We start from the raw sequence: 25,603 nt of genomic DNA on the forward strand, positions 1-25,603 counted from the left end.
TGCTGACTGCTCCTGCTGACAGGTTTGGCAGAGGCAATCACTACCTGGAGCCGAGGTTAGCTACAGCGACATCTACAGCCTGTTGTTTGAGGAATGCAGTCTTGCAAGCCTACTCTAGACTGAGCAGCTGACCACTTCTTCCACCCCCATTCTCACTATCTGTTTTGACTAATAAATACGGAGGGCTGTGTAAAGCTCAGGGCCCCTGTCCACTAGAGCCAAGGTGCCCCCGACCCCTTTTTCCAAATATAAACTTTTGTCTCTTGTCTTTTATTCCTGCGTTTGCCCCTTGTTCAGTGCCTCTAGGTCCGTGCGGGTTACATAGTGGCGCCCCGAACAGCCACAGAATTGGGTACACTACAATCTGTGAGCAAGTCAGCCCTGGACCACCCACCTCTAGACACCTTGTCAACTGAACCACATAAATCCATAATTATTTAAATCACCATATTTAGCTTTTTGTTACTTTCAGTCAAATATATTCCTTTTTTTTTTTTTTTTTTTTTTTTTTGAGACAGAGTCTCGCTCTGTCGCCCAGGCTGGAGCGCAGTGGCCAGATCTCAGCTCACTGCAAGCTCCGCCTCCCGGGTTCACGCCGTTCTCCTGCCTCAGCCTCCCTAGTAGCTGGGACTACAGGCGCCGCCACCTCGCCCGGCTAGTTTTTTGTATTTTAAAGTAGAGACGGGGTTTCACCGTGTTAGCCAGGCTGGTCTCGATCTCCTGACCTCGTGATCCGCCCGTCTCGGCCTCCCAAAGTGCTGGGATTACAGGCGTGAGCCACCGCGCCCGGCCCAGTCAAATATATTCCTAATTGTGGCAACAGACTCTCCCGTGCCTGAGATTTCTTCTGCCTTAAAGTATATGGTTTTCTGGAAAAAATGGAATTTTCTCCTAGAAATCACTCCCCCCTACACACACTCAAAATTGCCTTACCAGAAAAACATAACTGCCACATACCTCTTATGGTCCCAGAACAGATTATAGAAATGTATTGAGAACTCTGATGTCTTTTCAAAAAAAAGAGTATGAACACATGTAAGGCGTAAGAACACAAAAGCCTCAAGGTAATAAATAACATTTTTCAGTGGCACGCTACCTTAGAAATGTTGCTTGAATGACTCATGGAATGTCCCAAAGTCTTCTCATTCTGCAAGAAAATCAAACAGGTTTTAATTATCAATCTTTGATTAAAATATGCAAAGAACAAGTAATTGATCATAACAACCCTACTGACAAATCATTCCCTGAACTAGAATTTGCAAAGCACAACCTACTATATACTAGATGTATGTAGCCAGGAAGTAAATATTGCACATTTGGGCAAAATGAATTAAACAATAGTCCCTGTCCTAAAGGATTTAACTTTTTATTTAAAAGATTTAATTTTTTTATTATCAGGAAAAAATAAGAGTTTAGAATTCGCTGTTAAAATAAGATAGTATTGTCTTAAGTCACACTTCATGTGGAGGTTCAGATGGTGATAAGTGTCTTAAGACACATTTCAAGTGGAGAGGCTGCATGCTCAGTTGTATGTGACACAGTCGAGGAGCCACTGTGAAAGAGCAAAGAAAGTGGGACGGCTGACCAGCCCTGGGGTGTCTGGCTAACAAAGTGCTGAATACTCAACAGGGACATCACACAGCTCACATCTCCTTCAACTCAGTTCCTCCTCCTGGAGCAGGGAAATCTGGGAGCCACGCTAGCCTCCTTCCTCTCATGCCCCTCCACATTCAGTCACATAGTCTTGTATCAAATTCTTCCTCCTCTCAATCACAACTCATTTTCATTTTTATTGTCAATGCTTTAGTTTAGATTCTCTTCATTTCTCAGCTAGAATTCTTGAAGAATAACGTCCCACCTGGCCTTTTTACCTTTAGGTTGACCTCCCTGATACACAACTATCATAGGCTACACTGTGTATTCCCCTCCCTTCTGTGAAAATTTAGATGTTGATGTCCTAAAATTGTTCCTCAGAACATAATTATTTGGAATAGGGCCTTTAAAGATGTAATTAAGTTTATATGACGTCAATAGTAGTCCCAGCTACTCAGGAGGTGACTCTAATCCTAGTGGACTCTAATCCAATAGGACTGGTGTCCTTGTAAGAAGAGGAGATTATGACACAGACACACACAGATAAAAGACAATGTGAACACAGAGGGAGAAGATGGCCATCTACAAGCCAAGGAGAAACCAGCCCTGCTGCCACCTTGATCTTGGACTTCCAGCCTCCAGACTATAAGAAAATAAATTTTGTTGCTTAAGCCACCTTCTGTATGGCACTTTGTTATGGCAACCCTCAAACAACTATGATCATCTTCCATCCTACAACTTAAAAAAAAAAAAGTGAACATTCTAAACATAAATCTGATTTTTAAAAATAAAGCCATTTTCCTGCATCTACTCATTCTTGCTCTAAACCCAAATAAGTAACAAAAACTACTGCCTAAAGAAGAGAAGATCTTACTTGTATTTCCTTGCTCTATTCCCTAGGCTGGGAGTGCAGTGGCATGATCATGGTTCACTGCAGCCTTGACCTCTTGGGCTCAAGTGATCCTCCTGCCTCAGCCTCCCGAGGAACTGGGACTATCAAATATTTTTTAGTATTTTAGTATCCTGCCTGACTAAATATTTTGTGTAGAGACAGGGATCACTCTGTCGCCCAGGCTAGAGTGTAGTGGCACAATCACAATCATGGCTCACTGAAGCCTCAACCTCCTGGGCTCAAGTGATCCTCCCGCCTCAGCCTCCTGAGTAGCTAGGACTACAGGTATGTGCCACCACGTCTAAGTATGTTTTGTAGAGACAGGGTCTCGCTATGCTGCCCAGGCTGGTCTTGAACTCCTGGCCTCAAGTAATTCTCCCATCTGAGCTTCTCAAAGGACTGGAATTATAGGCATGAGCCACCATACTTGACCTGTTTCTTCATCTTAAGGCAGTCAATTAGCAAATCATAAAGTATGCTCAAATTGTTGTTGGGAGAATGTTACCAAAGAATGCTTCTAAAAGACCAAGTTTCACTCTGGGAGGCTGAGGCGGGCAGACTGCCTGAGGTCAGGAGTTCGAGACCAGCCTGGCCAACATGGTGAAACCCCGTCTCTACTAAAAATACAAAAATTAGCGAGACATGGTGGCGCGCACCTATAATCCCAGCTACTCAGGAGGCTGAGGCAGGAGAATCACCTGAAACTGGGAGGCGGAGGTTGCAGTGAGCTGAGATAGCGCCACTGTACTGCACTCCAGCCTGGGCGACAGAGCAAGACTCCTTCTCAAAAAAAAAAAAAAAAAAAGGACCAAGTTTAACTAACAATTTAATTCAATCATGTTATTCACACATTCATTCACTGGGAATGAAAGCCCCCTGTCCAGAGAACACGTAATCTCAGTTTCATTCATTAGTAAAGAATGTACTTATAGGTAAACACAGGGCACCGCTGTGAGTCTCAATTTTAAGGCCAAGCTACTGGTGACTTACTATTAACTTTTAGTGCAGTCTACTAAGTTAAAACAAAGATACCACAGGCCTTGGATTATCTATACAGAAAGCCAATTATAACCACTGCCACATTACTTACTATCTCACAAGGAATGGTTGGTTTGACACCATCTGGAAATCTACAGAGAAATACTAAGAGAAGCAATAAATCATATCCTCAGACCTTTCTGACATTAATTATTCAACAGAGAATGGATATTGGGGTGAGGGAGACCTACCTGCTAAGCTAACATTATAAATCCAGATTGAGAGCTAAAGCTGTTCCTTACCCTTTAAGAAATAAATTTGATAATGCAAGCTCTTATTTTGTTTTCTTGTTAGAACAATTCATATTTTACATTGGTAAAACCAAACAAGTAACAAGCCCCAGAAAACACAGATGTTGTAAAGCCTGAAACCTGTCAATATTTGACAAAATCCACTACTTGGTAGGATCTCAACAGTTCAGTTCCAACAGACCACCTTTTATTTTCCCCCAATAAACACTGCTTTTTTTGTTTTTTGAGACAGAGTCTCACTCTGTTGCCCAGGCTGGGGTACAGTGATGCCATATCGGCTCACTGCATGCTCCGCCTCCCGGGTTCACGCCGTTCTCCTGCCTCAGCCTCCCAAGTAGCTGGGACTACAGGCACCCGCAACCACGCCCAGCTAATTTTTTGTATTGTTAGTAGAGACGGGGTTTCACCGTGTTAGCCAGGATGGTCTCGATCTCCTGACCTCGTGATCTGCCCGCCTTGGCCTCCCAAAGTGCTGGGATTACAGGCATGAGCCACTGCACCCAGCCTAAACACTGCTCTTTAAATGTCCATTTATTTGGACTTAAAATATATAGTTCAAGACAACAGAGATATTTTCCAGAAAGCAAATCCCAAGACTCATTCAAATCAGTCCCTCTTTCCATACGTATTTACTATGCAACTACTATGTGCAAACAAACTGTGTCAGGCACAGAATATGGACAAAAATCTCACTCCTAACCATGTGCCAATGATAATATTGAGAATCCCTTATGTGAAATGCTTGGAACCAGAAGTGTTTCATATTTCTGAGTTTTTTGGACTTTGGAATATTTGCATTATACTTACTGGTGGAGCATCCCAAATCTGAGAATTCAAAATCTGAAAGGTGACAATGAGCATTTACTTTGAGTGTCATGCTGGCATTCCAAAGTTTCAGATTTTGAAGCATGCTGGATTTCGAGTTTTTGGATTAGGGACGCTCAACATGTATTACCACTGAACTCCTCTGAAAAAGTGTTTTGGTGAGAAACGTCCAAACTAGGGAAGAGCTTAAGAACGACATAAAAGAAGCACATACAAGTATGACCCCACTCTGCCCTATAGTCAGAATGGTATCTTGCTTCTGAATGAGAAGTAAAGTTTGCCAAGCAACGATGTAAAGAAGTGGAATTAGACATACCAAAGAGAAAAAAGTTCCAGTTCAAGCCCAAACTAAGCTTTAATGCCCAAGTAATAAAAACCTTGGCAAATTATTTACAGCTCTTTAACACATTCAGTCACTGCTTACTGGATACCACCATCTTGTGACCCCAGGAGAGATGGAAGCCTCGCTGCATCTTCCTTCCTTCCTCAGAAAAGGTACTAGGAGATGCCACACACTTCCCTGGCTTTCATCTCCACATCCCTCTGGTGGGCTCTTTACATCTACATTAAACGTAAGAGCTCCTCAGAACACAGCCCCATGCCCTCTAGATTTCATCTGTTTTCTCCTTAGCCAGTGCTTCTCCAACTCTGGACACTTAACCATTTAGGGATCTTGCTAAAATGTAGATTGTGGTTTGTTAGATCTAGGGTGGATTGAGATTTCTGCATTTCCAAAAAGCTCCCAGGTGACTCCCATGCTGCTGTTCCCAGACCACAGTTTGGGGTGCAAGTTTTCATTCCAAATCCTGAACCAGAAAAATCAATAAAGGCTATGAGTTTCGTTTGTTTGTTTTTAAGATAAGGTTTTTCCATGTTGTCCAGGCTGGAGGGCAGTGGCTATTCATGGGTACCATCATGTCATGCTACAGTCTCTAATTCCTGGGCTCAAGTGATCCTCCCACCTCAACCTACCAAGTAGCTGAGACTACAGGCATACTACTGCATCCAAATTATGACTCATGTTTTAAAAAGCAAATCATGACTATTTTAAAAGTAAATTCCTACATAAAAGATGGCTATGAGCCCACAATAGAGTTAGTAGAAATAAATCAATCAGGAAACACAGCGATACAGATTGGGAAAGACTGAGTCTGAGAGTGTGAGAAAACAAAGTTTTCTTAATGTAAGAAGCTACCAAATCACAAAGAGAAGCTATGCTGAAGAATAAGGCACACTTTACAATTTAATCAGTGCTGTCAATGATGCTTTGCAAGTCCACATGCGGCTCCAACAGAATGTACTTGTGGATAGCGTCAAGGCATAAAACTCACATAAACCAAATACACCCTGGAAAGCAGAAACCAATAATTATCAAGAAGACAATGAGGTGAGATGCCTAAGCAACTTTTTCGGATTCTGTATGAAAGAGTCAAACAATAGGACTTCATCATGTGGGGTTTTCCTGAAACTCTGACCAGGACTGGTCCTTAAAAAACAAACAAAATACATGGGCAATGAACACTGCTAACTGCATACTCAATACCCATTTCCCTTTGTCCCCACCAAAAGAACCCTGACTTTGTCCTGAGCAGCAACAAACCCAGTTAAAAGTTCTCACTTTCCCACACTACTTTGCAGTTAAGGAAAAATATTAAATATATTAAAAGTTCTTTTGAAAGAAATTAACTAAAGATTTCCTGGGAAAACATTTTGCTTTCCTGATATTGCCATTGCCCATTTCTCTGGAATTCCTCCTCCCTCAACCAGCCTGGAAAATAGACATTATACCAGGAAGTAAAGCAATTCACTTTGGGACTATGAAGAAGTTACTAGAAGTCTGAAATCTTTTCGTCTCAGGTCCCCTTTATCCTGTAAAAAATGATTAAGGGCCAGGCATGGTGACTTACACCTGTAATCACAGCACTTGGGAGGCCGAGGTGGGAGGACCACCTGAGTTCAGGAGTTCGAGACCAGCCTGGCCAACATGGTGAAACACCATCTCTACTAGAAATACAAAAATTAGCTGGGTGTGGTGGCGTATGCCTGTAATGCCAGCAACTTGGGAGGCTGAGGCAGGAGAATCACTTGAACCTGAAAGGCGGAGGCTGCAGTGAGCCAAGATCACGCCACTGCACTCCAACCTGGGCAACAAGAGCAAAACTCCATCTCAAAAAAAAAAAAAGAGATTAAGGACTCCCAAAACCTTTGGATTATGTAAGGTTTTATCTATGGATATTTGCTATATTAGAAATTAAAATTAACAGTGTAAAAAATATATCTCTTAATTCATTTAGCATTAGCAATAAACCCGGTAAATATAAGTAACATTTCAATGAAGTTAACTATTTTCTCAAAAAAACAAAAATTAGTGAGCAGAGTGGTACTCTTGTACATTTCTGTAAATCTCATTGTTTAATAGAAGGCAGCTAGATTCCTGCATCTGTTTTTGTGTTAAATCTCTTCTGATCTGTTGCTTTTGTGAGGACCCATTCAAAACTCAGAGTTGATATAATCATGATTTGAAGCTGAAGACATCTGATATTCAATGAATGCAGGAAGAAGCCTTCTCCATACTTCCCTTATATGATTAAAAGCAGAAACTGTGACAAATGAGGCTGCCACAAATTCCCTCTTCAAGGGTTTACTCCCAGGAAGGAGATTGAGAGTAAACCTACCATAATTCCCCTGTCCAGGAGGACCTTTATGGCCATGAAGGAGAAGAAAAGACACTCCCATCTGCACAAACATTATCACAAGCTTTCTTATCTCTTAATTTGTTAGGAAGGGAGGGGAGGGGAGGAGAGGGGAGGCAGGCAGGAAGGTGGGGAGAGGAGGAGGGGAGGGGAGGGCTGAGAAAGAAAAGGAAAAAAAAAGAGAAAAGAGAAAAAAACAAAAGAGAAGAATGTGGAGAGGAGAAAGGAAAGGAAAAAAAAGAGAAAAGAGAAAAAAACAAAAGAGAAGAAAGGAGAGGAGAGGGGAGAGAGAAGAGAGGAGAGGTGAGGGGAGAAAAGAAAAACCAAAAGCAGCAGGAAACAAATAACACATCACATTCTCCATAGTACATGGGAACCACAAAAAGATTAACAGCTGACTTATCCTCAGAAACAGGGAGGCCAGAGACAGCGGAAGGACATAAAAAACTGAAAGAAAGGCTGGGCGCGGTGGTTCACGCCTGTAATCCCAGCACTTCGGGAGGCTGAGGCGGTGGATCACGAGGTCAGATCGAGACCATCCTGGCTAACACGGTGAAACCCTATCTCTACTAAAAATACAAAAAAAATTTAGCTGGGTGTGGTGGTGTGTGCCTGTAGTCCCAGCTACTCGGGAGGCTGAGGCAGGAGAATGGCTTGAACCCGGGAGGCAGCGCTTGCAGTGAGCCGAGATCGCGCCACTGCACTCCTGCCTGGGAGACAGAGCGAGACTCCATGTCAAAAAAAAAAAAAAAAAAAAAAGAACTGAAAGAAAAAAAAAGTGAACCAGGATAATTATATTCAGCAAAACTATCTTCAAAAATGAAGATGAAAAATGCATTCATAAACAGAAACTCAGAGAATTCATTGCAAGTGGATACACCTGAAAAGAAATACTAAAGGAAGTTTTTTGAGTTGAAAGCATGTACTGCCAAACAGTAGTCAAAAGTAACTGTGTAACTACAAAAGACAAAATAAATGCATATATATATATATATTCCTTTCTTAAATAATTTAAAAAGCAATTACATAAAAACTATGTATATAACTGTATTGTTAAACCTATAACATAAAGAAATGTAACGTATTTAAAAATAAGAGATAGGTGGGTACAAAGCTGTCATCATTATACTAATATCAGACAAAACAGAATTCAGAAAATTTTACCAGAGATAAAGAGGGACTTTTACTAGGAAAGCTTGGCATAAGGAAACGACATCACATAGAACCTCAAATACACTGAAACAAATGAAGATAATAAGGAGTGCTAAGTTTAAAATAACAAACTGTATAAACATATAACACTCTCCTTTCCTTTATGTCTTTGAAAGACAGTTATATAAATAACTGCTACAATGTACTGTTGGGTTTGTAACATATAAAGATATGTATAAACAATTATTAGCAAAGAAACAGAGGTACATAGGAGGAATCATTTTATGTCTTACAGGAATTAAATCAATATGAATCTGAAGAGTCTGTTAGAAAAATACATATATATTGTAAACCCTCAAACAACCATTAAGAAAATAATTTTTAAATAGCATTAGAAATAATTTTTTTAAAAATCATTTAAGGAATTAAAATATTACAATACAAAATAATGCAAAAGAAAGCAATAAAGGAAAAAGGAACAAAAATGGCAAGACACATAGAAAACAAAAAGTAAAATGGCAAACAAATCAAACCATATCAATAATAGCATGAACTGCAAATGGATTAACCAATCAACAGGAAGGTTGTCAGGATGTACAAGAACACAAAATCCAGTTGTATTCTAAGTTCAGGAGACACAATTAAGACTCAAAATTATAAGCAGGATTACAGTAAAAGCAGCAGAAAAGCACATAGCACAAAAACCACCACCATAAAAAGGGGCAGTCATTATATTAATATCAGATAAAAAAGACTTAGGAAAATTTTACGAGAGCTAAAGAGGGACTTTTACTATGATAAGGTCAACCATCATGAAGGTATAATATTTATAAATATATAAGCACCTAACATGAAAACCACAAAGCAAGAACTGACAGAGTTGAGTGAAAAACAGATGGATACTTGCAGACTTCAAAATACTGCTTTCAACAATGAACAGCCAAGCTATGTAAAAGACTTGAACAGCACTAAACCAACTTGACCTAACAGACATCCATAGAATACAAAACCCAACAACAGAATATACATTCTTCTCAAGTGCACATGGAACAGTCTCCACGACAGACTATACAGTAGTCCACAAAACAAACATCAGTAAATGTAACAGGACTCAAATCATATAAAATATGATTCTGGCTACAACACAGTTAAACTTTAGAGTTAAATGTTATTGTTTATCAACAGCAGAGAGAAATTACCAAATTCACAAATGTGGAAATCAAACAATGAAATCTGAAATAACTGGTAGGTCAAAAAAGAACTCACCAAAACAAAACTAGGAAATTTATTTGAGATTAATAAAAATGAAGTCACAAAATACCACACTTACACAATGCAACTAAAATAGTGCTTAGGGGGATATTTACAGCTGTAAATGACAAGGTTAAAGAAAGGTACAGAGAAAATGCAGTCATATGTAAGCCAGAAAGAAAGGCCTACCAGAAACCAAATTTTCTGGCAACATGATTTTGGACTTCTTGTCTCCAAAAATGTGAGAAATTAAATTTCTGTTATTTAAGCCACCCAGCCTGTGGTATTTTGTTACAGCAGCCTGAACAGACTAATACAAACATCTACTAAAAAACTACAGGTAACATTATACCTAATGGTGAAAGATTGAATGCTTACTCCCTAAATTATAACAACAATTATATCTGCTTTCACCATTTCTTTTTAAAATTTTAATTGTGGCAAAATACACATAATGTAAATACACCATCATATCAAGTATGCATAATACAAAATTCACCATCTTAACCATTTTAAGTGTACAGTTCAGTACTAAGTATATTCACATTGTTGCACAATCTACAGAACTTTTTCATCTTTCAAAAACTGAAACTCTATACTCATTAAACAATTCCCTATATCTTCCTACCCCCAAAATATTTTTAAAAATTTTTACTTTCTGTTTCTATGATTCTGACTACTCTAGATAATTTTTGTATTTTTAGTAGAGATGGCATTTCACCATGTTGGCCAGGCTGGTCTCAAACTCTTGACCTCAGGCGATCCTCCCTCCTCGGCCTCCCAAAGTGCTAGGACAACTGGCGTGAGCCACTGTGCCTGGCCAGAATCCATTTCTTTTTAAGACAAATATGAAACTATATGCAATAAATATACCATATTTTAATTATTCATTCAACCTTTGATGGACACTTGTATTGCTTCCACCCTTTGGCACTGTAAATAATGTGGCTATGAACACAGGTATACAAATATCTCTTTGAGACCTGGCTTTCAATTCTTCTGGGTATATACCCAGAAGTGGAACTGCTGGGTCATACAGTAATAATTATCTTTTACTTTTTGAGAAACTCCCATACTGTTTTCCATTGTGGTTGCACTATTTTACATTCCTATGAGCAGTGCACAATCAGGTTCCACTTTGTTCAGATCCTCAACACATTTTTAAAATATACATAACAGCCATCCTTGATGGTTGTAAAGTGATATCTCACTGTGGTTTTGATGTGTATTTCCCTAATTATCAGTGATGTTGACCATCTTTTCATATGCCTACCAGTCATCTGTATATTTTCTTTGGAAAAGTGTCTATTCAAGCATTTTAGAATCAGATTATTTGTTGTTGTTGAGAGGTAGAAGTTTTTTATATATTCTAGATATTATCCCTTTATCAGACACATGATTTGTAAATATCGTCTCCCATTCCCTAAGTGGCCTTTCCACCCTGTCTACTGTATCCTTTGATGCCCAAAAGTTTTAAATTTTGATGTAGTCTAATTTCTCTATTTTCACTTCTGTTGCCTTTGCAAGTGTCCTATCCAAGAAATTTTTGCCAAATCCAACATCAAGAAGCTTCTTTCCCTATGTTTTAAGAATTTTATAGTTTTAAGTCTTAGATCCATTTTGAGTTCATCTTTCTACATGGTGTAAAGTAAGGGTCCAATTGTATTCTTTTGCATCTTAATATCCAGACCCCTGCCATCCCCCACCAATATTATTTGTTGAAAAGATTGCCCTTTCCTCACTGACTAGTCTTGGCGCCATTGTGGGAAATCATTTGGTCAAATATGTGAGGCTTTATTTCTGGGGCTCTCTATTCTATTCCATTGGTTTCTATGTCTATCTTATGCCAGTACCACACTAACTTGTTTACTGTAGCTTTGTAGTAAGTTTTGAAGTCAGGAAGCATCAAACCATCACTTTGTTCTTTTTGTTCAAGATTGTTTTGGCTATTCAGGATCCCTTGTGATTCCATATAAATTAATAGGACAGATTTTTCTATTTCCGTAAAACAAAATTCACTGAGATTTTGATAAGGATTATACTGAATATACAGATTGATTTGGGCAGTACTGTCATTTTAACAATATTAAGTTTTTCAATAAACACAGGATGTCTTCCCATTTATTTTATGTCTTCTTTAATTTCTTTCATCAATATATTGTAGTTTTCTGTGTATAAGTCTTTACCACTTTGGTTAAGTTTATTCCTAAATATTTTATGCATTTTGATGCCGTTGTAAATAGGACTGTTTTCTCAATATCCTTTTTGGATTGCTCATTATTAGTACATAGAAACACAGCTGATTCGTGTGTGTGTTGATTTTATAACTTGAAACTTTGCTGAATTCATTTAGTCTGGTTTTTTGTTTTGCATGGAATCTTTAGGGTTTTCTATACAAAAAATTGTGTCATAGGTAAAGAGAGATAATTTTACTTCCTTCCAATTTTGATGCTTTTTACCTCTTTTCCTTGCCTAATTGCTCTGGCTAGGATTTCCAGTAATGTGTTGAACAGCTGTGGCAAAACCAGGCAACCTTATCTTGATCCTGATCTTAGAGGAAAATTTTTTACATTTTTGCCAATGACTATAATGTCAGCTGCAGACTTTTCATATATGGCCTTTATTATGTTGAGGTAGTTTCCGTCTATTCCCAGTTCTTGAATGTTTTCTACTATTCTTATTCATCGCAGTGCCAAAAGTTCTAGCCACCACAATTAGGAAAATAAAGGAAATAAAAGGCATATATATCAGAATGAAAGACATAAAAATCTCTATCTACAAATGACATGAATGCTTATGTAGAAAATCATAAGGAATCAACAATAAGTAGCAACAACAAAGTCCTAGAATGAGTCCAGCAAAGTCAGAGGATACAAAATAGACACACGAAAATTAGCTGCATTGCTATATATATATGTGTGTGTATATATACATATATGACACACACACACATAGTAATGAACAAAAGAACTCACAATTACTATTATACAGCCACTTTAAAAAACCTGAAGTATTTAGGTGCACATCAAGCAAAACATGAATCTGACTGCTGACACTGCAAAAAAAATTGATCAAAAATGACCTCAACATATAAAAAGACATACTGTTCCTGGAATGAAAAATTCAACATAATGAAAGCTGACAACTCTTCCCCAAACTGATAAACAGCTTAAACATAATTCCTATCAAAATTCTAGCAAGTTTTTTTTTTTTTTCCAGATATAGACAGGTTATTCTAAGATTTATATGGATAGGCAAAGGAACTAGAATACTTAAAACAATCCTAAAGAATCCTAAAAGAATAAAAAACTGGGAGAAATCCATCCATCCAATTTCAAGAACTAATATATAGCCAGAGTAATCACTACTGTGTGGTACTAGTGAAGAACCAGACATAATCATATGGAACAGGATAGAGAATCCAGAAATCAACCCATACAATATGCCCAACTGATTCTTAAGAAAGCAATTCAATAGAGGAAAGAGCATTTTCAACAAATGATCCTGGAACAAAGCAATAAACTTTGACTTGAATCTCAAACTTATATAAAAATTAACTCAAAATAGTTAAGGGACTTAATGTATAATCTAAAATCATAAAACATTTTTAAAATGGGAGAAAATCTTCAGGATTTAAGGCTGGGCAAAGAGTTCTTACACTAGACACCCAAGCAGCATCCATTTAAGAAACTGACCAATTAAACTTCATCAAAATTAGAAATGTTTGCTCCATGAAAGACCCTGTTAAAAGGCTGAAAATAAAAGCTATAGCCTGGGAGAAAATATTTGCAAATGAATATCCAATTAAGGACTAGTATTTAGAATATAGAAAGAATTCTTAGACCTGAACACTTTAAAAAATCCAATTAGAAAATAGGCAAAAGATATAAGGGACATTTTAATGAATACGATACTCAGATGGCAAATCAGCACATGAGAAGATGTACAACATCACTGGCCATTAGATAAATGGAATTAAAAATCACAATGAGATATTACTACACACCTATCAGAACGGCTAAATTTTTTTTTTTAAATAATGACATCACCAAATGTTGATGAGGATACAGAGAAACTAGATCACTTATATACTGCTTTCAGGAAAACAAAATGACAGTTACCCTGGAAAAAATTTTGGAAGTTTCTTTAAACATTAAACATGAAATAGCTATTGCTCTCCTGAAGATTTACCTTGGAGAAATGAAAACACATGTTCACATAAAAACTTATAGGTGTCTATAGCAGCTTTGTTCAAACAAATGTCCTTCAACAGGTAAACGGTTAGAAAACTGTGGTCCATGCATGCCATGGAAAACTACTCCAGCAGTAAAAAGGAACAAACTATTGATATAAACACAAATCCGGAAGAAATCTCCAGAGAATTACACTTAATTTTAAAAGCCAATCCCAAATGGCTACAAATTATTTCAAACAATAAAGGAGAAAGTACGGTGCTGGCAAATATTTGAAGAAATACTTGTTAAAATTTTCCCAAGTTTGGAGAAGGACATAAACCTATGCATTCAAAAAACTGAATGAACTACAAGAAACCTGTGCCCAGGCATACCATAGTCAAATTAATGAAGACAAGAAGAAATCTGGAAAGTAGAGAGAGAAAAAGGATACATTACTTACAGAGGGATAACGAGTCAAATGACTGTGTCTTGCTCATCAGGAAACCCTCAAGATCAGTAGTCAGAAGTAACATCATTTTTCAAATATTGACAAAAGAGAAGTGTTTACCCAAAATTAAATATGTGGTGAAAATATATTTCAGGAATGAAGGGAAATGAAGACAGCCACAGACAAACAGTAACAAGATTAGCAACCAACAGATCTGCTTAAAAGAAATTCATCACATGGAAGGAAAATGATACCAGAAAACAATGTGTAATATCAGCAATAAAGAAAGAGCAACAGAAAGGCTAAGCATTCAGACAAAAACAATTGACTATTCTTTTTCTCTTGATTCTTTACATTTGATGGCTGAAAGCAAATAATAATAATAATAATAATAATAATAATAATAATAATAATACATCCTATGAGGGGCTTTGAAAGTATGCAATGTAGAATGTAAGATAACTATAACAGAAAGGGGGAAAGTGAAAGTTGTGGTATATTTTCCATATTAGATTAAAGTTTCTACACTGCAATTGAAGTAGCAAAATATTGATTCTAAATAGACTCTGAGATGTATTTTGTAACTCATTTTTAAAAAAGCAAAGAGACAGTCAAACTCCAAATAGATAAACATAGCAATTAAGTGTACATAAACACTGCAATTACAAGACACAAATGTGGAGAACTGACTTTTTAAAAAACAACCAATTATATGTTATCTATAGGAAACTCACTTCATTGATATAGGTAGTATAAAATAAAGGAATGGGAAAATATATACCAAGCAAACACAAATAAAAATATCCAAAAGGTAGAAACAACTCAAACGTCCATCAACACATAAACGGAGAGACAAAATGTGGTATTATCCATACAATGGAATATCATTCAGTCATTAAAAGGATATAAGTACTGATACATATAATATGAATGAACCTTGAAAACACTATGCGCTATGTGAAAGAAGCCAGTAGCAAAAGATCATATATTTTATGATTCCATCTATATAAAACGTCCAAAATAGGCAAATCCACAAAGACAAAAAGTAAATTCGCAGTTGCCAAGGATTGCGTGGATGGGAAAATGGGGGAGTAACTGCTAATGGATAGAGGGTTTCATTTCGGGGTGATGAAAATGTTCTGGACTAGCACAGTGGTGGCAGCTGTACAAACTTATGAATACACTAAAAATCTACTAATTGGGCACTTTAAAAGGGTGATTTAATGGTATGAAAGCTGTATCTCAACGTCTGAAAAATACTAAGATCTGGCCTGGCACAGTGGCTCACGCCTGAAATGCCAGCACTTTGGGAGGCCAAGGCGGGCAGATCACCTAAGGTTGGGAGTTCAAGACCAGCCTGACCAACATGTAGAAACCCCCTGTCTACTAAAAATACAAAATTAGGGGGCAATGTGGCACATGCCTGTAATCCAAGCTACTTGGGAGGCTGAGACAGGAGAATCGCTTGAACCCAGGAGGCAGAGGTTGCGGTGAGCCGAGATCGCACCATTGCACTCCAGCCTGGGCAGCAAGAGCAAAACTCCGTCTCAAAAAGAAACTAAACTCCAAAAAATAACCTATGATATATAAAACACTGTGCTATACACCTTGAGTAAATAACTCCAGTGTGTTTTCTATATAAGCTAATCAATACAGGACACCAGCTATCTAATTACAAGCCATTAGCACAAAGCTAGCACTGGATATTGGAAATTCAAGTAAATGGACACTCAGAATCTAACAACAAAACACCATACAGTATGAATTTCATTCTTATACTGTAAACATGGTGAATAAATATAGCCAATTTTCTTTCTAGATGGTGTTTCCTAAATTTAAAGAGGATACTAATGGCTATAATCATAGTTAAGGATGTCAAGATTCATGTTCATGTATCTGGCATGTTTAAAAGAAAAATATGCCAATTTGGTGAAAATACTGTCACTTTTAGCACTTACTGTGTCCCTCTTCATCTTGAGTAGGGGCTTATACTGAGTGGCCAGAGATCACTAACAATTCTGACATTCTACAAAGGTGGCTCTACATTCTGCATTTCTACTTTTATAAGAGACATACATTTTGTTTCATTGCTTTTGAGCTGTTAATTATATATACAATTGAGCACTTACGCCTTCTTGCCTTTCATCAAGATCTCACTGTTCAAAAACTAAGACATATTATTAATACAGCTACTCCTGAAGAAGAAACAAGGATTGCCTACTTCACAGCCCAGGATCAAGACCTGCCTTGATGGCTCCCTCCATGGCTCAGTTTCTCCATATCACAAATCAGAGTTTCCAACACTATTCTCTCCTTTACCTTCCCCTGAAGAGCACTGAACTTCTCAGCATTGACTTTCAGTAGGATTGGGTCCCCAGTCCCAGTCCTAGGGGTAGACACTATCCTAAAACAATCCCTGTGGCAAGAGACTGCCTGACTTCACTTATATCTATGAAGCCAATTTCACATATTATGGTGTGTTACTTCCAACTACCCAGTTGCTATCGCCAAATTCTGTTACAGTTAAGTTGCTATCCGTTTATTTGTTTTTAATCAATACCACAGGCTTATAATTAATTGCCAGATGTGATCTAGTTTCTGTTTGAGCCAGAAAACTTCTGTTTCCCAGCAACATTCTACCCCTACTTTTTCCCACAGTGACTGCTTGAAGAACAGGATAACATTAATTGCTTCAGGCCAATTAGAGACATCTCCTAGAGCTGCAGGTGATTCTATCCTATTCAAACCACATGGCTGTGAAATTTGGGACCTCCAACAGATTATTTCCCAATGGGGATTTGGTTTTATGGTCTGGCCATTATATAAAAATCTCTAATCTTTGTGAATGGGTTAATGGGTGAGCAACTATAGTCTGGTTTGTTAGTTTTTTCTGTTTGTCTATTTGTTCTCACCACGAATCAATTAAGAATTCATGCTCACTGGGAAGAGAGCAGCTCTTTGACACGGACTGATGAGTTTTCTAATTCTGTATTTGCCATGGCCCCAGAGTTGAAATTTCAGAATTGAAGTCATAAACTCTTTCTGCATCTGCGTGTCTGTGTAATTCAGAAAGGCTGCTGTCTTTCATTGCGTGAAGGTGCAATAATTTTCTACCTCAGAATGGGATTAACAAATTAGATTATAAAATCTATTACATTATGAAATCTCTTAAAGTAACATATTCTGATTTACTCATAGAGGTAAACAAGGACATATATAAACAGAATATTCCTAAATTTCCCAGAAAATAAGGAAGTTGAAGATCTAACACTTTCAAGAAACCAATTATTGAGCTGTGTTAAGAAATCAAGTTCACATAAAAAAAGCAAATCTTTGGAAATGGGACCAGTTTAATATTTACAGTTTAATACAAACAGTTGTATCTTTACTGATTTATCAATATTAAGTATAAGCATAGATTTTTATTCTATTTGAGTATGTCATTCACAAACCTATACAGGTTTACTGATTGAATAAACTAGCATTACTTCTACTTAATGTTTAAGATTATGGAAAAGGCAAATTTGTGTTCAACCAAACAAAATCATTATTCTGATGACCTTGTATTTCAACAGTAATTATGTCTTGCAATATATCAGCTTGAAGACAAATTTCCAAGATCTTTAGGAAACTTAAAAACTTGAACTGGTATTAATTTGAATTAACTAATGAATATGCACTCAATACCAAGATCATTTCTAAGTAAGACTGAATGCTGAGACATTTACAACTAAGCATAAATTTAAGTTAATATTGTCACGTGCGTCCATGTGAAGAGACCACCAAACAGGTTTTGTGTGAGCAATAAAGCTTTTTAATCACCTGGGTGCAGATGGGCTGAGTCTAAAAAGAGAGCCAGCAAAGGGAGTTAGGCATGGGGCAGTTTTATAGGATTTGGGTAGGTAGTGGAAATTTTTCACTTCTTTTGTGATTCGTCAGTTGCTTCAGGCAATCTGGATGCATACGTGCAGGCCTGGGCTCAGAGATCTCACAAATACACTTGTTTCTTATTGTTATATGCTACAAAGAGGCTATGTCTTCGGCTTTTTTAATCAGTTAAATGTGTTCATGTTTGCCACTCTGAGACTTGTACACAATGAAAGTGTACACACACAGTTAAAGTTGTGTTAGCTCTGGATGTTAGCTCTGCCAGTTTGCTAAAACAGTGACATGCAACAGCTCACACTTATCCATTCCCTAGTTTTCTCTGTGTAATGGAAGTTACTTTGGCTAAAAGTTATCAATAACATGTGAATGAGACTACTAGAACAATGGTGGCAGGCAGGTACAACACTATGTATAAGGTAGTACAATAGGTTTTGTTTATTAAGGGGAAAAAAAATAGTTTTGTCCTAAAACGAAAGGGTTGGTTGTTCCAGAATGAGAAAGAGGGTTGTCTCAGTCTGTTTGCATTACTATAAAGGAATACCTCAGGCTGGGTAATTTATAAAGAAAAGAGGATTATTTGGCTCATGGTTCTGCAGGCTATACAAGAAGAATGGTGCCAGGATCTGCCTCTGGAGAGACACTCAAAAAGCTTCCCATTCATGGTACAGGATGTACCTCTTGTTACCAGTGATCTTAAGGAAAACAGAGATTACAAGGTGAGAGGAAGGACGAAAGGTCAAGAGAGCAAGTAAGGAGGTGTCAGGCTCTTCTTAACAATCTGATCTCACAGCAACTAAGTGAGAATTCATGCATTACCCAGAGGGCATTAAGCCATTCATGAGGGATCCGCCTCTATGACCCAAACCCCTCTCAGCAGGCCCTACCTCCAACACTGGGGATAACATTTCAATATGAAATTTGGAGGGCACAAATATCGAAACTACATCAGCTGTGAAGGACAAAACTTAAATTGATAGAGAAAGTTGTAGAAGATTTGAGAAAAGATGATTTTAGTTGCCTTGGCCAAAATTAGCTCAGTTCTGATGGGCTAATTCCTAAGATTTTATAAAAGTGCTTGTAGTTCCTGTAGTATCAAATATTACATTGATACAAAACTGGAGTTTGGTTTTCTCAGTTGAAATTAGAAAATGTTCCACGGTGAAACCCAGTCTCTACTAAAAAATACAAAAAATAAAAATAAAAAATAAAACTAGCCAGGCAAGATGGCGGGTGCCTGTAGTCCCAGCTACTCGGGAGGCTGAGGCAGGAGAATGGCGTAAACCTGGGAGGCAGAGCTTGCAGTGAGCTGAGATCAGGCCACTGCACTCCAGCCTGGGTGACACAGCAAGACTCCGTCTCAAAAAAAAAAAAAAGAAAGAAACTAGAAAATTTTCTTCGATTATTGATCCGCCCTTAGTAAGAGATTGTAAGATATCTGCTGTCTACATAACAAAGATTCTGTGGTTTACCAAAATAGTTTTCGGTGCTTTTCACATTGATTGTACGATGTCCTTGATTAAATATTTCTCACTTATGAAAGAGTCAAATGCTTTATAATCATGTAACCTTCAGTTTATTTTCAAATATTTGGATGTCACTTTGAAATGAGTAGGCAAGTATTTCTCAGGCACCTGTGATCTGATTCCTAAGTGTTGAAATCTCCTGATAACTCTTCATTTATGTCTTTACAAATTCAAATCCTAAATGTAAAATAAAATAAATTTGAGATACTTTTGAGCCTAAAACTCTGAGATTTCTAAAAGGGCCCATGAAAGATGACAAAAATTTATTCTTTCACAGTTAAAAAAAAAAAGGTACTGGAAATAATTGTGTTTGTTATTATTGATGAAATTGCATGGGAGGAATTAGCAAATCAGAAGAGATTTGTCAATGCTTTCACTGTCATGATTAGTGTCTATTTATCAAAGCCCTGACACTCTGCACTGTAAAGCTGTTATCAGTCTTATGTTTTAAAATGTTAACTTGGTTACAACTTCACTTTTTAAACGTGAATGCATCATCTTCTGGGCCAGGGGTTTTCAATTAGGGATTCACATAATTTACTACGGAGATGGAGTTTCATTAATATACAGAAGCTTAGGACCTACTCCAGACTTACTAGATCTTTTCACTTGATATTCTGGATACATTATTGGTACATAATATCTAGGATTATTGCTATATTTCAAGATTCATTTCTCTGTAAAGTTTATGCTCATCTGCTTTTATAAATCAGATATAACGTTTATTACATCCTTTATAGAGTTCATTATTACATTTTAAATTGCCTAAAATTTTTTGATTGACTTTATTATCTTGTCTTGCATGTCGCAGAAACCAGATTTCCTTGTCAGTTACATTTTTCTCGAAATAAACTCTCATCAGATCCTTTATTTTTTGAAAATGATCAGTAAAAAATTAACTGCAGCCATTTTAAGTGTTTTTATCCACAGCCACCTATTTGTTGCTGTTTTACTCTGATGCTTCCCTCAGAGCCTTTTCAATCAGCTACAGGCTAGAAGGAATCAGAACCCATGGAAAAGGACTATGCCAGGTACAGGCTTCTAATGACATTGCTTAAACAACTTTCAGACCATACCAGTGGCCTAAGTTAGAAATTCCAGGACTTTTATGAGGAAGCCAATTGGTTGATAATACTACTAACCCCACATCCAGTGGAACAAAAATTAAGTAGATATGGCTGAATGAGCTAATGAGGGATGACTGTAGTTTTTGTCTGGAATATTGTTGATACTGTTCAAATGTATTTTCCAGACATATAACGAAGCCTTTTCTCTTTCTTCTTAAAGCTATCTATAACTCATAATTGAGTAGACTGTGCTTTTGTATACTGAAATGAAACACTTGTAAACATCTTATTCTCCCTGCCTGAGCCCTCCAAAGTTCAGAAACTTAATAAATATCTATTTTCAGGGCAATAAAGTTATTTGCATAGATTAAATAAGAATCTCTCCTCCTTTTTACTAGGACTTAAGTCGAAATACGGGTTTTGCAACTAAACTCACATTTGAAAATGATGCTCATTCAATCAAATATGACTAAACACTTTTAAGGAAAGTGTTCTGGAACTAAGGAACCAAGATTGACTTTACAGAATCATGCTTACAAAGCCTTCTTTGGAAAAACTGGCTTACAGAGTTCCCAGCCTTGCAAATGAGTAAGAAAAACCACTTCCTGGGAGGCCCAGGAGTCTTAGGATATTTTAGGGACCTCAAGAAATGAGGAATTCTTATAAATAAAACAGGTGAAATCTGATACAGAGTTATTGGTATGGCTTCCTAGCCTTAAGATCACTAGTAACAAGAGGCTTTAAAAAATCCAATGTGAAATTCCTAAAGAAAACGTGCAGCACAGTAAACTTAAGAACTTTAAGGAACTTTTAACACTCTTGCTGTGCCCAGCTGAACATCACCTGTAACTGATTCTGGGGAAAGAAAACTAAACATCTCATACATGCCTGACTTGAAGCGTAGGCTAGGGAGAAGACGGAATGGGAGAGAGCAGTACAGTCTCTCAAATTTTTAAACAAATTCTAACATCAGGAGATTGGAAACTAGAATTATTCAGCTTGCAGATGCTTTTAGCTTGTGCACAGAGAGAAGGCCATGTGAGGACATAGAGAGAAGGCAGCTGTCTGCAGGCCAGCAAGAGAAGCGCCCCCCAGAAACTGCACATTGCCAGACCCTGATCTTGGACTTTCCTACCTCCAGAACTTTGAGAAAATGAATTCCATTATTTAAGCCATGCAGTCTGTGGTACTTTCTTATGGCAGCCCAAGCAGACTAATACAGTTAGTAAAATGGATTCAGGAAAATTATGACATAATCTACATCTATCTCAAATATAAAAGCAAAAGTCAAGTCGTCTTAAGGAATAACAAAAATGGCAAGTTTTTACAAGTTCAATTTTGAAATAAAATTTAGTACATATTTGAGTCACTGCAATTTTAACTCAGGAAAAAAGCAATTACATCACAGAAGTTAAGACAGGAAAATCTACTTCTTATAAAACTATATTTCAACAAACTAAGGTAATTTATTTAAAGTAATGTCAAACTGCATCAATATTTGTCTTCAGTATAATAGTATAATCCAAATTTATAGTAATGTGATTATCTGTTTCCACCACTGCTTTCTTTTTTAAACATTATTGTGGCAATAACAAAGTAACAAGTAACTAGAAAATATGAGACAACCAAGCACAAGACCATAACAGCCACCCATTTGTTCTAGGCCATTCATCTAGAGTCTCTGGATTTCAGCTTTCTCCCTATAAAGTAGACTACATGGAAGTGGAAGGAGGAGGGGAGTAGTTAATGAAGATGACCCCTTTGGTTTCTCTGAGAGTTACATGTCTATGGGAAATATGTTGCCCTGCTTAGCACTACACACTGTAGCTGAAAATTCACCCCCAAAGTTATGAATAAATGGATTTGTAGTTCCCCAAGCCTTTCTGATATAGACTGATAAATGCTTTTTAAAAGTTACAGATAACATATGATTAGAATCATAATCTTTTAGTAATGTACTAAAGAATACAATCTTTTTCAAATGCTTTCTCCATTAAGTATTTTTCATTTTCATTTTCTGAATATGAAATAATGGTTTGCTGAAAACAAAGGTCTTTGTATTCACTGCTGACTCTTTAAAAATCTTATACATTATACATTAGTAAAATGAACAGATAAATTTCTGCCATTTTAAAATAATGTATCCAATAAATACACAAAAACCTTGAAATAATCTGTCAATACAAGTCAGAATTCATTTGCTGTAAAAATTATAGAAATTATAACACTGCAACTATTTCATACAGTGCTATATTAGCAAGTAACCTTTCTAGAAAGACAGTTAATGGTCTTTAGTGCAGAATGTACTCATTCAGGAACACATTTATTAACCACCTACTATGAGCCAAAGTACACGTCCAGCCCCTGGGAATGGTGAGTGAATAAAACAAAGATCCCTGCTGTTGTGGAGCTTATGAAAACAGTGTAGAAAGAGACTGTCCATTTTCTCTGGTTGTCTCAGAGCTCAGAGCTTATGTGTTCAGGGGATGTTTGTTAGATTTTTAAAACCATAAATGATATATTTACTGACGAAACAGTATATTCAATTTGGCCTGGATTCCTTAATACTCTGGCTCTTTTCATCTTTACTATTTGCATGTCCCCACAGCTCAAGAACATCTCAGCCTCAGCAAAGTTAACAGAGACGGCATCCACAGAAAATCAGACAGAGGGAGCGAGTGGCAACACTGGAACGGATCTGCCAAATGAAATTACATGTCTGGCTTATACACACACATGAGAAATAATACCACCAAACAGAACAAAGACCTTTTGTTCTGTCTTCTATGCATTTTTCCATCCTATGAGAAGCTAAAAGATCTTCCCAGAATGAATGCTCCAGCAGAAAGAATTGGAGTGGCTTCTGAAAACAATACTTCCTCTAGAAAACAGCAATAGAGCCTGAAGCTGTGTTCATTCTAATTATGAACTCAGTTGTCTTTCTCGGGGTTTTTCAAAGCCATAACTCCATAATTTAAGTGTGCAATATTATATCAATGAAAAAAAAATTTACATCAAGAATAAGATGATACATTTTAAAATGCTATAATTTATATATTTAAATGCTTACTGGCTTAAGAATACTTTTCGCAATTTCAAGAAACAGTTTTGTTAGAAACAAAGTATATCTTTGAAAATGAAATTAAAATTAAACTGTTAAGTTTTTCTGGCTGGGAACCTCAAGAGTGAGGCATCCTTGAGCAACTCCAGTTTCTACACATCTGTTCCATAAAGCCTAATGGCATCCCTGAATCAGTGAGAAACCAGGCACAGCTGACAGGGCACGTCTCCTACCTGAAGCTTCATTTTCCAACAAGAATGCATTGGTGTGTGCTCAGTGCAGCGCTTCCCCACAGCATGGTCCCTGTGCTTGACACCAGGGGACGGGTGCTGCCTGCACAGCAGCTGCCACCCTACAGCTGCCAGCAGCGGCACATGGCTGGCTGTCACAGCTGGACTTGTGAGGGCTTGCTGAAGCCCTCAGCATACCACTCCTGCCATCAAACTGGACTACTTCCTCCAGCTGATTTTCAAGGAACGAGGAAGTGAATGAATAATTCATGACAAGTCCATTCCAGCAACCAATTTCGCCTCTGCCCATAGTCTCTCCATAGCAATCTGCAATGTAAAGATTCTAAGACTTACTTGGTGCCATACAAGGAATGAAAGTTCAGTTTCCCGTCAATGACAGTAAATGTTACAGGATCTGTTTGCTCTTCCTGTATGTTAACCTGCCACCCAGACTTACTTGTAATATTTTTTTTAATGTAGAAAAGGTAAATGATTAACCACAGATGTCTGACAGAACGAAACAAAAATTTTTTTCTCCATAAAATCCACCCTACATAATGAGTTCTGGATGCAGAAAGAGCAGCAAAATGCTTGCCCTGCGATCAGCAGGTCAGTATTTACATTTAGCAAAAGATCAGTTCCTGCAGACGATCATCACAGGGTGGGGGAGGGGAGCTCTGCGTATCAATGCCAGGAACCGCTTCAAGGGGGAATTTTCCTGGTCCCAGGCTATAAATAAATCGTTCGTCTCATTGGTATTCTTCTAGGAAGTACATGAATATTCATTTTCACCAATTTGTCCAAGCTTACATATTTCCAAATGAATCATATCTAAAGAAGTCAATTTTCTGCAACTTAAAATCATCATTCCAAGACAAACTTCAACCAGAGAAGGGAAGGCCCATAATGGTATCATCTCAGCTGCACCTGTAGGCAGTCCAATCACCTGTAATGTTCTCCACCTGTTTCTCATAGCCGTCCTTTTTTCTCACTGCTGCAGTGTTTTTCTTTTGAACTCACTGTAAACATCTCAAGCTTCTGCTGTCAGTAAGGTAATTTTTCAGCCATGAGTATTCTGTTCCTCGCTGCTTCTAATTTATTTCTTCTGCAACAAACAAGTTCCCTAAGTGTTTTCTTGGCCTTGTATTTTCCCTTTTCACATCCTTCTGTTATTTTATCACTTCTGAACTTGTTTTATAAACTTCTAGTTTCTACTATACTATTCCACAGTAGTTGGGAATTCTTTTCCTTTTTTGCAGGGAAATCATGATTTCTTCCAGAACAGACTCTGCAACCTTCCACACACACTGAGCCCTTCACTATCCTGACGTGTGTACAGAGGCCTCACCATGTCCCCTCCATTGCCTTCCACTTCACAAGGACATTGGATCTGGCTTGTGTGTGTGTGACGCTGTGTTGTCTAGGGGAACCCTTCCTCTTCCAGCTATTGGGAGCTGGTGCCGCATTCAAGCAGCTTTCTGCAGGCGTGCTGGGGAGAGGGCAGTTCATGGAGTGT

The 25,603-nt window shown here is 37.5% G+C and overlaps 1 protein-coding gene across 22 annotated transcripts in view; it reads right to left on the reverse strand.

Annotated features, from left to right (window-relative positions):
• MARCHF8 (membrane associated ring-CH-type finger 8) overlaps window positions 1-25,603 on the reverse strand; it is a 156,007-nt gene that overhangs the window by 52,374 nt on the left and 78,030 nt on the right. For all 22 annotated transcript variants that reach the window (XR_012417673.1, XR_012417672.1, XR_012417670.1 and 19 more), the window contains one exon: window positions 1,097-1,147. Coding sequence is in view for 18 of the 22 variants with exons in the window: in XM_074001551.1 (XP_073857652.1) it covers window positions 1,097-1,147 (51 nt within the window). In the remaining 4 variants the exon portion in view is untranslated. The remainder of the gene's footprint in view (window positions 1-1,096; window positions 1,148-25,603) is intronic.

This window comes from Macaca fascicularis, chromosome 9 (genome assembly GCF_037993035.2).
Source record: "Macaca fascicularis isolate 582-1 chromosome 9, T2T-MFA8v1.1".
In the NCBI taxonomy this organism is placed as follows: Eukaryota; Metazoa; Chordata; class Mammalia; order Primates; family Cercopithecidae; genus Macaca; species Macaca fascicularis.